Raw genomic sequence first — 13,362 nt, forward strand, 5'->3', positions numbered from 1 at the left:
GCTCTCTTCAGTGAGGAGTCGCGTCAACCCGGCGAGCGAACGCCGATCAACGACCTCCCGGTCTCCACGGCAACAACCACTCTTAATCACCATGATGGCCCTCTCCTCTGGGGACGAGGGGGGGGGGGGGGGCAATCAACGCTCTTACATCAGGTCCTGGATCAAGGATCTTCCAACTCAACACCGAGGGACTCTCCCCGGGGTGGGCGAAGCGCCAGTATCCACGGACCGTCGACGGCCTCACGTCTCCAAGAAAGCCACGTCTGCTAACTAACGAGAGGCCCCGTCGCTGCCGTATACATGGATACGACCTCACCACTGTAGCCACCGCCACCACCAACCAATACGTGTGCTGGCCACATCCGTGTGAAGAAACGCGCAGACGCGTCCCGACGGCACGGAAGTTCTATTACTACACTGCTCTCAACCAGCAGTGGATTGGCCATGGTCGCCGATGATGAAGCGTTGATGATGACGACGATTGCCTCGCGGCAGATGATGTGAGATGATTCATGCCCCCGACGGATGTCGCACACCCACGTCTTTGAGAATCTCCACGCGCCACGTGTGGGGGCGTGATTAGTGAACGTGTCAGTAACGACCCCACTCGGCCCAGCAGTGAGGAGGGGGGGGCTCAAGCGTTACCCCCCCCCATATTGAGTTGGGGAGGGGGGCATTGCGAAGGGGCTGAACTCACGAGCCGATCGGAGATCTCCCCCCGGTCTCAATACAGCAGCGTTGCAGGGTTTGCGAGGGATTACAAGGACCCCCCCCCTGTCCAGTGCGCGCTGCTCCTCTTCGTACCCCGGCGGCTGGGTGTTTTCCATCCCGTGGGCTGTGGTATAATTGTTGCACCGCCTGCTGCGCACATTATTTTTGTTGTAACTATTTGTAACACATTTTTTGTCACCCCCAGGTAAGATCCCACTGAGCTGCGTAGCTCTTTTTCAGACGCGACCTGGATACCACAAATGATAGCTCGACGAAGCGGTTTATCATCACGTGGAAATTTATAGCAGCACTAACACGCTAAACACGTGATGTTGATTCTATTCATGGAGGGAAATACAGGAGGAACCGGAGATAGATCCACACAACCACAGGGAGAGAGAGAGACACCGCAAACTCCAAATATACAGGCGCCGGGGTTGGAATCGAACCCACGACGTCTCGTTTCCCAGGCGAGGCAGATAACATCTCGCCACCAGGGCGCCAATCGACGGCTAGGCCACTGCTGCTGTAATACACGACGCGATACACGAGTCTACGACGCGATACACGAGTCGATAACGCGTAGGGAAGCAGCCGTGCCTCAGGGCGCCGTGCAGACACGGGGATGTTGGTATCTTTTGGATACCAAATGTTTTACTGAACAAGGAGAGAAAGAGACGGTCAAAAGCAGAAGGGAAGAGGCAGGTCTCACGCCTGGATTTGAACAGGGAGTCGACAGCACAGATGTCTGGGGGGAAGTGAGTTCCAGATCGTGAGAGCAGCACACCAAACTAGGCAACCCAGGCCACACCACTGAGCCCTGGCCTTGACGCCATTTCTAAACCATACTCTTTGGTTCTTTCGGTAAAGTCATGTAGTGTCTTCACAACAAGTGACCGTCTTCACCTAAAGACAGTCACTTGTTGTTTCGATCAAAACGTCGTGATCTATTATTTTTTCTATCTACGTGACTTTACTGAAAAAACCAAAGAGTATGGAGTCCTGCAGTCACGAAAGCTTTAAATCAAGATTTCTGAGCCACTTCCATCCGATGCTCAATGCGGCCTTCACCTCAAGTTTTGTCGCTGATCCCGTTGGGTGTTTGGATGGACATGCCAAGCCCTTGCGTCAATCCGCTCGCTGATGGATGAGGGCCTCCCTGTAACGTATGCGTCGTGGCAGTTATTTGACCGTACTGCACCACACTCACTGGACAGCGGTGGGGGGAGCACGGACGTGATGACGCCACAGACCATCGTGCAGTCCGTGCAGCGATCGGGATCGTCACGACTCTCGCCCCCTGCGACGGCGCCCGCGTTGCTCGGGTTCCCGCGCGGGGTCACCCCCAACCCCACGTGTCGGCCGGAGCTCTCCGGTCGCGCTGCCGATGCGCTTGCTAATCGGCCGGAGTGACGTCCCCTCGCTGCCGACGCTGCGAGACGCGCGCCCATTTATTGACCGGGGCAATCAAAACGGCCGACGAATTGACCAATCGGTTAATTGAACGACGGTGCCACAATTCGCCACGGGTCGAACGCAGGGCGGGCGATTCGATTCCTCGTCGCGGACAAGGCCCCCCCCCTCACCCTCTCGACTCGCTGCACCAAACGGCACGAGTCCTGTGCATAATACGAGCGGGAGCTGTCGTGCCCTCGTGTTCGCCAACTCCCAGACAAAGCAATTGAACGGCGAAATCACTTCCAACTATTTTTTTTATTTTACCAGGTAAGGCGCAGTGAGCTAGATAGCTTTTTTTCAGAAGCGACCTGGCTGTCAAAATGACAGCTCAACGAAGTAGCTTGTCATGTGGAGATTTATAGCAGTCAAATACTCTAAAGGTATGTTTCTAAATGTGGAGGGAAAAAGCGGAAGTCCTGGAGAAAAATCCACGCGACCACGGGGAGAGAGACATGCAAACTCCAAATATGCAGCAGGCGTCAGGGTCCAACGCACGACCTCCTGTAGACCAGGCGAGGTAGTTAACATCTCGCTACCGCTGCACCCTTAGGACCAAATCTCTCATAGTTGCGCAACATGGCCATACCAAATCATCATCATTATTACCGTGCGCACCATGGATCTGTGACGCTTTTCAGCGTGCGTTAGTTTCATAATTTAATTAGCTGTACGTAATCTGACGGCTAGCGGGCAGGGCAAGGGCAGAAATTCGTTTGCGTGCTTGCAAATCTTGTCGTGCCTTCTGCTTCACTCGTATCTCTCAAGCTCCCATTCGCATGGTTTGCTACGTACGGTGCGAAAGAAGTCAAACACACGTACAAGTTTGAGGTAACCATTGGTTTGGAATAGCGTGAGTCCCTAACAGCAACACAACTTTGCACTCAAGTTTCACTCAAACTGGATCGTCTTTACGAGGGTTATCTCGCCGCCACTGTATCAAGAAGGACAGACAGGGAGACGGACGGAGTCGACGGAGTACGACTTTCAGGGCTAGTTGGAGAGCATTTCACCAGACCCGTTGTATCTCTTTCCCACTGTGTAAGTTCACGTGTCCGTAGGCATGCTGGTACGCTCGTGGCAAGCGGACGCAGCCTCGTTGCGTTCCCGTGTGGTGAAATATTAATCGATCGTTATTCCCCTGCTGCGCGCACGCATCACTCCCTTCGGCGCTGCGCTACTCCGATGCCGGTCGTACGGTTGTGTGTGGCGCGTGCAGCGCAACGCACGCACGCAGCCATTACGGCACACCTGCTCCCACATCCTCGTCACGTTTCACAGACTTAACAACGTCCACGTTGCATCCGTTGGCAACGCTCAACCGCACTCCGTTTCACAATCGGTGAGGGGTAACTTCCCTCGTGCACAGCGCACAGAGAGGCGAGAGCGGTGGGGCGGCCACTCTCCGTCTCTCTGTTCTGTGGACAAGGGCCATTGCCCGAAACGACGCCAATTACATGTTCGCCTTTTAGAGGCCGCGCGGCGTTATATTGAGGAACGCGTTGGGTTTATTTGTTGACCGTGCTTGTGCCACCGCTGCCAACGCAGCAGCGCCACCAGATCCTTTGTCGTTGTTTCTTTGGCTCTCGAGAGCCAACAGAGCCACAGCATTGCACCCGATAGTGACAGGTCGCAGAAGCTAAGCAGGGTTTTAACAGCATCAATAGAGTTTGGATGGGCGACCACCACCGTGCATAACAGGCGCTCTAGACTGCTGCTGCGATGTCAGCAGAGGCGAGTGCAGAAAAACTCACCGTTGTACTGTACTATGCTCCAACGTCTATGTTCCCCACCTTCACCAACCCGCACTAATCAGCACGGTGAAGTACGGCGAGGTAACCTCCGAAACCGGAACGACACAGAAAGGTTCTCATCCAGCAGTGGATTGGTAAAAGGGCCGTATGTTTACTCGAACGAAAACGAGAGTGCAGGTCGGCCTGGCTGCGGGCGTGTTGTGTCGTCCGGGCTGCCAAGGCGTCTGAATGCAGCACTGTACTGGCATGCCCCGTTGCCCTTGTGGGTATAAATAGAGGCAGCCTCACGTCATGCGTGCGGACAATGAGGTGGGCTTGTAGACGCACGCACGCGCTATACGCAATAGTACAGGCCCGGGGCAAGGCTGGTGGCATGGCGGTCGGTGCACCGCGGGTTCCACTCCCGGCCGCGGCTGACATCGGTGGCCGCCGATGTCTTAACCAACACCCGGTGGCCCTGCCTCTTCGCGAGCACTGCAACCGACCGGCGTGACGAAGTATGGCCGGATAACCGGCACGACGTGGCGAGGTGCCCGAGCGGCTGCGATTTGACGAGAGAGGCGGCGAGAAAACGCGTCCTGCGTGCCGCAGCGGTCTCGGCACGGAACCGGGAGCGTCGGTCGATCGGAGGACGCTCACTGTTTTGAATTCGCCACGGCTCGGCAGCCGCGCCGCCACCGCACGCGAGCGGCGCGGCGGAGACGGCGCGGCAGAAACCCATCACCAATCAACGGACGCCTCCGCCCCCTCCCTGCGGCTGGCACCCTGGCCCCTTCTGGTCCGCGAGGCCCCAGTGCAGTCACACGGCCCGCATGCTCCATGGCTACGCCACGGACGCGCCGGCTGCTTGCGCGGAGCCGTCAGTCGCCCTTGAATGGAACAAAATGTGAACGAAGGTGACGCGACGGAGCGTCGCGCTTCTGGGACATGTTCCAGACACCAAGGCTGGATGCTGGGGCCTTTCTAAAAGCCGACAACCACCGTGGGCGACGAAGCTCGGGGAGGCCGTCGTCCGGCGGTGGGCCGCATGTCACAACCTGCCATGAAAATGCGTGCGTTTTTTTTACGTCATGATCAGTAGGATCACAATCGTGCTCCCAACATATCACGAGCGGGTCGTGTTCACGTAACTCCCTCGCTCTCCACGCCGGCGCAAGACCTGAACCACGGACTCGTCGGAGACACCGCGGTCGAGTAACTCCGGTTACTCCAACGACAACACCCGCCATTCGGCATTTAGTGGTGTTGACGTCACCACGGCTATTGTGCCAAGCAATGTGCACTTTAAGGCCACGTGAAGTGTCGAACGCCAGCTGGCAGGACGTCACGGGATAGACCCAGGTGCCGTGGGTTGACTGACTGAGATGACCGGTAGATAAACTAAAAACTCAACTTTTTATTTTACCAGCAGCAGCAGCGTCCTTCACCAACGTTGGAGGACACTCCTCCACACTCTTGTGACGAGCGATGTGTGGCTTATGTAAGAGGATAAAGGGGTAGAGCCCTGCAATGTCTTGCTCACTCCACTGCTGCTGGTGGAAGGAGAGAGTTGCCGGGAGCTGCCAGGAGGCGGCCGGCGTGTGCGGTCCGTGCCGTGGCGTGGACGCCTTATGGGAGGTGGGGGAGCTCCCACGCTTGTGAGCTAAGCTCGTAGCGTCCAGACACAAGCCTGGCTCACGTGGGGGTTGCCGATCATAGCCGATGGCTGCACCGGGCCAGGGCTGTGAAGCTTACTTCTTGAAATGCTGCGTTTAAAAACCCAAAATAAAGATTATTTACCATCCTTAGGATTCATTTGGTGGATATACTCAAAACCCAAAACATGCATGATCCGATGCATCTGTGGGATTATTCCTAACATCCATGCTGTGGGCTCTTAGGAGTTCAGTAGAAACCCCCTGCATCTCAGAGAGTAAGATGAAGGTGAACGGGGGGAGGGGGTGTGGGGGGTAAACCGTGGGGAGGGTGGGGGGGACCGTCGTCGTTACCGTGGCTGTAGATGTTGCCGGACTCGTTGTGTAGGTAGAGGAGGCTGTGGAGGCAGCCCGAGCCGGTGGAGACCGGCCGGTACCCAGCCAGCACGTACTTGTTGAAGCGCAGGTGCGGAGGGCAGCTGGCCCAGTCGAGCAGGCGAGGGCGTGGCATGGGCCCTGCGGGGATGAGGGCACCAAACACGCTCCTGCTTCAATATTTATATCGATATAATCATATTCCTGTTTATTATTGACACTAACAATCATGGTGGTTCATAACGCGCTCAGTATTCTTTCACGGACGGGACATCGCAACGTTTGATTGAGAACTCGGAGGTGCGGAGCCAGAGCTCAAAATCCCTCGCAAGCCGGCCTGGACTAGCAAGAGCCTGGTCTGTGTGAGAGCCTGGAACGGGGCGAGAGCCTTGAGCTGCAGCCTGAATGTGGATGGTGCTGCTGCTACTACTGCTGTGCAATGGGAGAGTGAGTTCCAGACGGCTTCTGTTAGGGCAGCGACAGAGAAATGCCACTCAGCAAAGAAGACTCCTGGTTTACGACTCCGCCGGTTTACCCAGAAAACAAAAAAGGCACTTTTTTCAGGAGGGTCCTGCCAGGTCTTCGCAGAAGGTCGGAGGGGGGGGGGGTATGGGTTATATTGCATTGTGTAATATCAATAGAATAATCTGTGGGTAATCTTTCGGCATTGGGATATTTTGGGCCAATGCAGGTTGCATTGTAGGGTTTTATCTACGCAAGAAAACTGGACAACCCAGAGGAGACCCATGCAGAGCATGGGGAGATAACATAACGTTACCAATCACCACAGAACACGTCCGTGGTGATGGGTAACGTAGTGATGAGCACATCGCGCTTCTAAACCAACAACCCCTGTTGGATTCCCGGTCACGGCCAGTCCTCTGATGCAATGTGCATGATATTTGACTTGCAATGGTTTTATGCGCGTTTGTGTATTGTTTTATGCTGGTGTGGATATTATTTTATGCTCGGGTGTATATTAATTGTCATGTTCGTTGCTGTTGCAGGGAAACGATGGCTTTTACAACTCACTTTCAAGCGGCGGTCCGCGTTGCTGACAACTCCAAAATGGGGGGGGGTCATAAAGGATGTGGGCGCAGAGAATGGCCAAGAGAGGTGCGGGTCCCCTCTGGTCGCGAGGGCAAACGCAGGCCAGCGTATGATTGGGTTTTTATTTATTTATAAACGAGTGCTTAGCATTGTGCCGAATAAGCGGTCTTGTAGATCCGTGGTGCAAGTGGCGGCGGGTTTATTGTGAATAATCTGCTGCTGCTGCTGCTCTGGTTGGTTTGCACGTTCCCTCCTCCCTGCGATGATGTCCGGTAACCGCAGCCACTGCCCCACGGTCTTGGGGCCGTGGTCATCGTGACAACAGAGCTGCTTGGCACGACGGGGCCTTAGCAGCTTAAATGATACAGCGCGTGTCCGAGTCTATGAGTCCCTATGTAACTCGACGTAACTGCGATACCGTCACTGCCCAAGGTCTTGAGCCGTGGTCGTCGTGGCAACAAAGCTGCTTTGGCTCAACGGGGCCTTTGGCAGCCGAGTGATGATTGTAAGCTGAAGCCATGCTGCAGAGGAGGAACCCCCCCCCCCCAAGGTCGACTGGGAACGTCCCACGGGGCCTCCCGTACAACCGTGGCCGAGTTGTCGCTGGTGGCAGACCTCGTCTCGTCGTGGCGAGCGAGCGAGCGCACGGTGCCGTGGTTGCGCATGAACGTCGCGTGGCCAGGGAGGGGAACTCACACGGTGGACGGTGCGAGGCGCTGAGCCTCGCACCGCGGTACTAACCGATGTACGCTGACGGGCCGTGTCGTCGGGAGCGACACCAGCGGCAATTATTTGAACCGGTCGCGGGCCTCCCTGGGTACGGTGTGTAAAACATCAGCACTGGGGAGACAAAGGTGGCCGGTCGTGATTCTGGCCACCCTCCCCCCCCCTCACCCCCTCACCCCCTCACGTGCCTCGTCGGCCTTCATAGGCACTGCAACTCGCTAGCAGCAGCACTTGACCCAACAGTCTGTCCCAGGCTACACGGGGGATCTTTGTCTCCATTGCGTGTGATGAGGGGGTCGGAAATAACACCCCTCTTACACGCCATCGGGCTCAATCGCTCCATCTACGCGGCGTGTTCCCTCGGCTTCCACTCCATGGTTCGTCTTACGTTTCTTAACTTTCCGTCGGTCAGCTGATGTCTCGAACTGGCCGTGTGCCCTCCCACCCCCATGTGTTCCTCGTGCCGTGTACCTCTCCATGCTTCTCTGCCCACTCTTTCCAACCAAGAGGGTTATATATTTTCACGTTTACAATGGAAATACAGCGAGAGAGGATCAGCCCAACTGGGGGGAAAGTTGAGTTGGGCTTCTTGGGCAGGGCACGTGGCGGATATGGGGGACGATGGTCGAGATTAAGAACGGAGCGGCGGCCCGGGGGGATGGAACGCGTCCGAGAGGTCGTCCACTGCGGAGGAGACGGAGCGATGAATTCAGTCCGTATCACGGATGCTGGATGGGATCGTCGCAAGATCGCGAGAGGGTCGCGATAGGGTCGCGAGGGCCGCGACTTGGGGCGGCCTGCATCCAGCAGTGGATTTAGTATGGCTGATGATGATGGTGGTGGTGTTTTTCTGTGCTTTCCTAGTTGAATAAGATTGTTATCAAACGCATATTTTTTTATTTGGTCTCATATTCTGGGTCAAAAATAGGAGGGCCTCTCTCACAGCGTCTTGGATGTCACGACAAACCACGTCCCCTGGCTACTAGCCGGGGACTAAGTTGTCAAGCTCGACATTTTCCGTGACCCCCTCCCTGGACCATAACCGCCTTCCCTGCCTCCCCGACAGCGGAGAGGGGGAGGTGTCTACTTTCTGGAACTCAGCCCCAGAGAATTCCGGCTGCAATAAAGCCGGGTCGTCGACGTCGCTCACAGCCGCGCAGGCGTTCGTGAGCAGTTGGTGGCTTCGGGGGGAGCGGTGGCGCAGTGGTTAGCTCAGGTGGCAGCGAGTGTCTGAACCGGTCCTGCGCCTTCCTCCCCTAGGTCGACTCAGCTTTAAACGAGTACCTGGTGCGGTGTGCAAACATCGACACTGGGGAGACGAAGACGGCTGGGAGTGGCGTTGGCCACCAACCCCCTCCGCACCTCCGAGTAGCACGGTTGGCTACGTAAGGTGCGAAAGAAGTTCAACGTACATACACACCTACCCACGTGCCGGCCTTCGTAGGTGCTCGCTAACAGCACTTGCCCCAACAGTTTGTTAAGGCTATACGGGGGATCTTTGTCTTTATAGTATGTGTGTGATCTGTGTGTCTGATTTAAGTGTGTAATATGTGTGTTGTGTGATCAGAGTGTGTGTGATGTGTGTGTCTGATCTACGTGTGTGATGCGTGTGTGCCATCTATGTGTGTGTGTGATCAAGGCGTGGTTGATCTGTGCGTGTCTGATCTATGTGTGTGTGATCAGTGCGCGTGTGTAATCTGTGTGATCTGTGTGTGTAATCTGTGTGTGTGTGTCATCTATGTGTGTGTGATCAAGGCGTGTGTGATCTGTGTGTGTGTGATCTATGTGTGTGTAATCAGTGCGCGTGTGTAATCTGTGTGATCTGTGTGTGTGTGTGCTATGTGTGTGTGCTATGTGTGTGTGTGATCTGTGTGTGCGTGATCTGTGTGTGTGTGTAATCTGTGTGATCTGTGTGTGTGTGGTGTGTGTGATCTGTGTGTGTGTGTGATCTGTGTGTGTGTGATCTGTGTGTGTGTGTGTGATCTGTGTGTGTGTGATCTGTGTGTGTGTGATCTGTGTGTGTGTGATCTGTGTGTGTGTAATCTGTGTGATCTGTGTGTGTGTGATCTTTGTGTGTGTGTGTGATCTGTGTGTGATCTGTGTGTGTGTGTGATCTGTGTGTGTGATCTGTGTGTGTGTGTGTGTGATCTGTGTGTGTGTGTGATCTGTGTGATCTGTGTGTGTGTGATCTGTGTGTGTGTGATCTGTGTGATCTGTGTGTGTGTGATCTGTGTGATCTGTGTGTGTGATCTGTGTGATCTGTATTCTTAGGTTTTTCGGTAAAGTCACGTAGGTAAAACATTACAATTTATGAAAGTAAAATAAAAAAATAAAAAAAATCACGACGTTTCGGAGGCAACACAAGTCTCCATCATCAGGTGGGACCGTCACAGCCAGATTTGCTGCATCAAGATGCAGCAAATGTTTTACCTACGTGACTTTACCGAAAAAAAACCTAAGAATATGAATCCTTGCAGTCACGAAAGCTTCAAATCTAGAATGTGTGATCTGTGTGTGTGATCTGTGTGTGTGTGATCTGTGCGTGTGTGTGATCTGTGTGTGTGTGATCTGTGTGTGTGTGATCTGTGTGTGTGTGTGTGTGATCTCTGTGTGTGTGATCTGTGTGATCTGCGTGTGCACTTACACGAGTAACTGGCACAGAGTGTAAGCATCGTAATTAGGAAGCCAAAAGCGGCCGGGCGTGGTGCTGACCACCCACCTCCACGTGTTCCGTGCCGGCCTTCAGAGGTGCTACTCGCTAACAGCACTTGCACCAACAGTGTATTAAGGCTATACGGAGGGTATTTGTCTTTGTGTGTGTGTGAATGTGTGTAATTCTAACACACACACACATCTGCCAGTCATCTCAGTCAAGGCGTGGCACCTCTGGGCCTGTCCCGAGACTTTCAGCCAGCAGCTCACGTGGCTCCAAATGGCACCTCTCCAAATGGCACCGACACCTGGCGGCGAACGGGCGTGTCCGTGTGTGTTGTGTGTGTTGTGTGTGTTCGTGTGTTGTGTGTGTTGTGTGTTCGTGTGTTGGTGTGTGTTGTGTGTGTTGTGTGTCCGTGTGTGTTGTGTGTTCGTGTGTTGTGTTTGTGTGTGTTGTGTGTTTGTGTGTGTGTTTATGTGTGTTGTGTTCGTGTGTTTGTGTTCGTGTATGTTGTGTGTGTTGTGTTCGTGTGCTTGTGTGTGTTGTGTGTTCGTGTGTGTTGTTAGTTCGTGTGTCTGTGAGGAGCGGTGGCGCAGGCGTTAGAGCGCTGCGCTACGAACCCAGCGGCCCCGAGTTCGATTCCTGCTCACGGCCAACAACAAGTGACGATTATCTGCACCGGTGCTGGGCCTCCCCTAGGTCGATTCGGCCTCAAATGTGTACCCGGTGCGATGTGTAGTAAACATCGCCACTGGGAAGACAAAGGCTGCCGCGCGTGGTGCAGGCCACCCACCCCCTCGTGTGCCACAGTGCCCGCCTTCACAGCGCTTACCCCAACAGTCTGTTAAGGCGATACAGGGGTAGGGTGTCTTTGTCTAATTGTAAGTTGTTAAATGTAAGTGGGTGATTGAGTGTGAGGTTATCATTGTTGCCTCTAGTGCCCGACTGTGTGTGTAATGTGTGCGGTGCACCGTGTGTAACTGTGCGTGTAATGGTATGCATGCATGTGTGTGACTGTGTGTGTGACTGTGTGTGTGTCTGTGTGTGTGTCTGTGTGTGTGACTCTTGTGTGTCTGTGTGTGTGACTGTGTGTGTGTGACTGTGTGTGTGTGACTGTGTGTGTGTGTGTGACTGTGTGTGACTGTGTGTGTGTGTCTGTCTGTGTGTGCCTGTGTGTGTGTCTGTCTGTGTGTGACTGTGTGTGTGTGACTGTGTGTGTGTGACTGTGTGTGTGAGACTGTGTGTGTGAGACTGTGTGTGTGAGACTGTGTGTGTGAGACTGTGTGTGTGTGACTGTGTGTGTGAGTCTGTGTGTGTGACTGTGTGTGTGTCTGTGTGTGTGTGACTGTGTGTGTGTCTGTGTGTGTGTGACTGTGTATGTGTCTGTGTGTGTGTGACTGTGTGTGTGTCTGTGTCTGTGTGTGTGTGTCTGTGTGTGTGTGTCTGTGTGTGTGTGTCTGTGTGTGTGTGTCTGTGTGTGTGTGTCTGTGTGTGTGTGTGTGTAACTGTATGTGTGTGTGTGTCTGTGTGTGTAACTGTGTGTGTAACTGTGTGTGTGTGACTGTGTAACTGTGTGTGTCTGTGTGTAGGTATGCGTGAGACCACGCGTGACCCGAGTTCGATTCCCGCTCAGGGCCCAGTCTCGGGCCTCCCCTCGGTCGATTTAGCTTCAGACGAAGAAGAGTACCCGGTGCTGTGTAAAGACAAAGGCGGCCGGGCGTGGTGTTGTTGTTCCACTCACGCCCTCGTGTTGCCGTGCCGGCCTTCACGGGTGCTACTCGCTAACAGCACTTGCCCCCAACAGTCTGCGAAGGCTACACGGGGGTCTTTGTCTGTGTGTCCCGCGTACCGTTGAGAGCGATGCGCCGCGTGAACGTGAAGCAGCGAGGTCGAAGCCGCCAAGATCCTCGATCCGGAACCGCCAATCCCTCTTCCTCCTCTTCCTCCTGCTGCTGTTGCTGCTGTTGCTGCTGCTGCTCCTCCTGCTGTTGCTGCTGTCGCTGCTGCTGCTCGCTGCCGCCTCAAGGCGACATTCGCCGTGAGACACCCTCCCCAGCGGCGTCAGGCCCGGATTGCCGCCTCCAGCCACGCGAGCCGAGCAAGGCGATACGAGGCGCTCCCCCACTCCAGAGACCCCCACCTACAGCACCCCCCCCTCTCTCCCCGCATCCTCCTCCGATCACATCACGCCCGCGTCTCTTCACCCACCCCTTGCCCTGCTCTCCTCTCCCTTGCTTTGCACCAAGTACACACACGTGCACACACACACACACAAGTACACACACACAAGTAGACACACACAAGTACACACACACACCGCCAGCCCACGACTCCTCCACAGACCCCCACCTACAGCCCAGCCCACGTCTCCTCCCTCCCTCCCTCTCGCCCTGATCCTCAGGCATGCTCACACCCCCCCACTCTCTCCCCTCCCTCTCCCCGCACTCTCCCCGGACTCTCCCCCCACTCTCCCCGCACTCTCCCCGCACTCTCCCCCCCCCCCCACTATCCCCCCCCCCACTATCCCCCCCCCCACTATCCCCCCCCCCCCACTATCCCCCCCCACTCTCCCCTCCCCACTCTCCCCTCTCCCCCCCCACTCTCCCCGCACTCTCCCCCCACTCTCCCCCCACTCTCCCCTCTCTCCCCCCACTCTCCCCCCACTCTCCCCGCACTCTCTCCCCACTCTCCCCTCTCTCCCCCCACTCTCCCCTCCCTCTCCCCCCACTCTCCCCTCCCTCTCCCCCCACACTCTTCCCGCACTCTCCCCCCCACTCGCCCCACACTCTTCCCGCACTCCCCCCCCCCTTCCCGCACTCCCCCCCCACTCTCCCCGCACTCTCCCCTCTCTCCCCCCACTCTCCCCCCACTCTCCCCTCTCTCCCCCCACTCTCCCCGCACTCTCTCCCCACTCTCCCCTCTCTCCCCCCCCCCCCACTCTTCTCCCCCCACGAGCGGGGTGGGTGGGCACGCCCGGCTGCCTTTGTCTTCCCAGTGCTCATGT

At 55.7% G+C, this 13,362-nt stretch overlaps 1 protein-coding gene across 4 annotated transcripts in view; it reads right to left on the reverse strand.

Annotated features, from left to right (window-relative positions):
* Positions 1 to 12,487, reverse strand: part of LOC144730860 (progestin and adipoQ receptor family member 4-like) — a 29,972-nt gene extending 17,485 nt beyond the window's left edge. Inside the window, exons 1-2 of one of the 4 annotated variants that reach the window (XM_078611647.1) lie at positions 12,208 to 12,487; positions 5,909 to 6,070 (exon numbers count right to left, since the gene is read on the reverse strand). In XM_078611647.1, the coding sequence (XP_078467773.1) occupies positions 5,909 to 6,065 (157 nt within the window). In that variant the 5' untranslated portion in view covers positions 6,066 to 6,070; positions 12,208 to 12,487. The other 3 variants (XM_078611648.1, XM_078611649.1, XM_078611650.1) reach the window with 3 other exon arrangements.
* Between the last annotated feature and the right edge of the window lie 875 nt (positions 12,488 to 13,362).

Source organism: Lampetra planeri, chromosome 37 (assembly GCF_965212315.1).
Source record: "Lampetra planeri chromosome 37, kcLamPlan1.2.h2, whole genome shotgun sequence".
Lineage (NCBI taxonomy): Eukaryota > Metazoa > Chordata > Hyperoartia > Petromyzontiformes > Petromyzontidae > Lampetra > Lampetra planeri.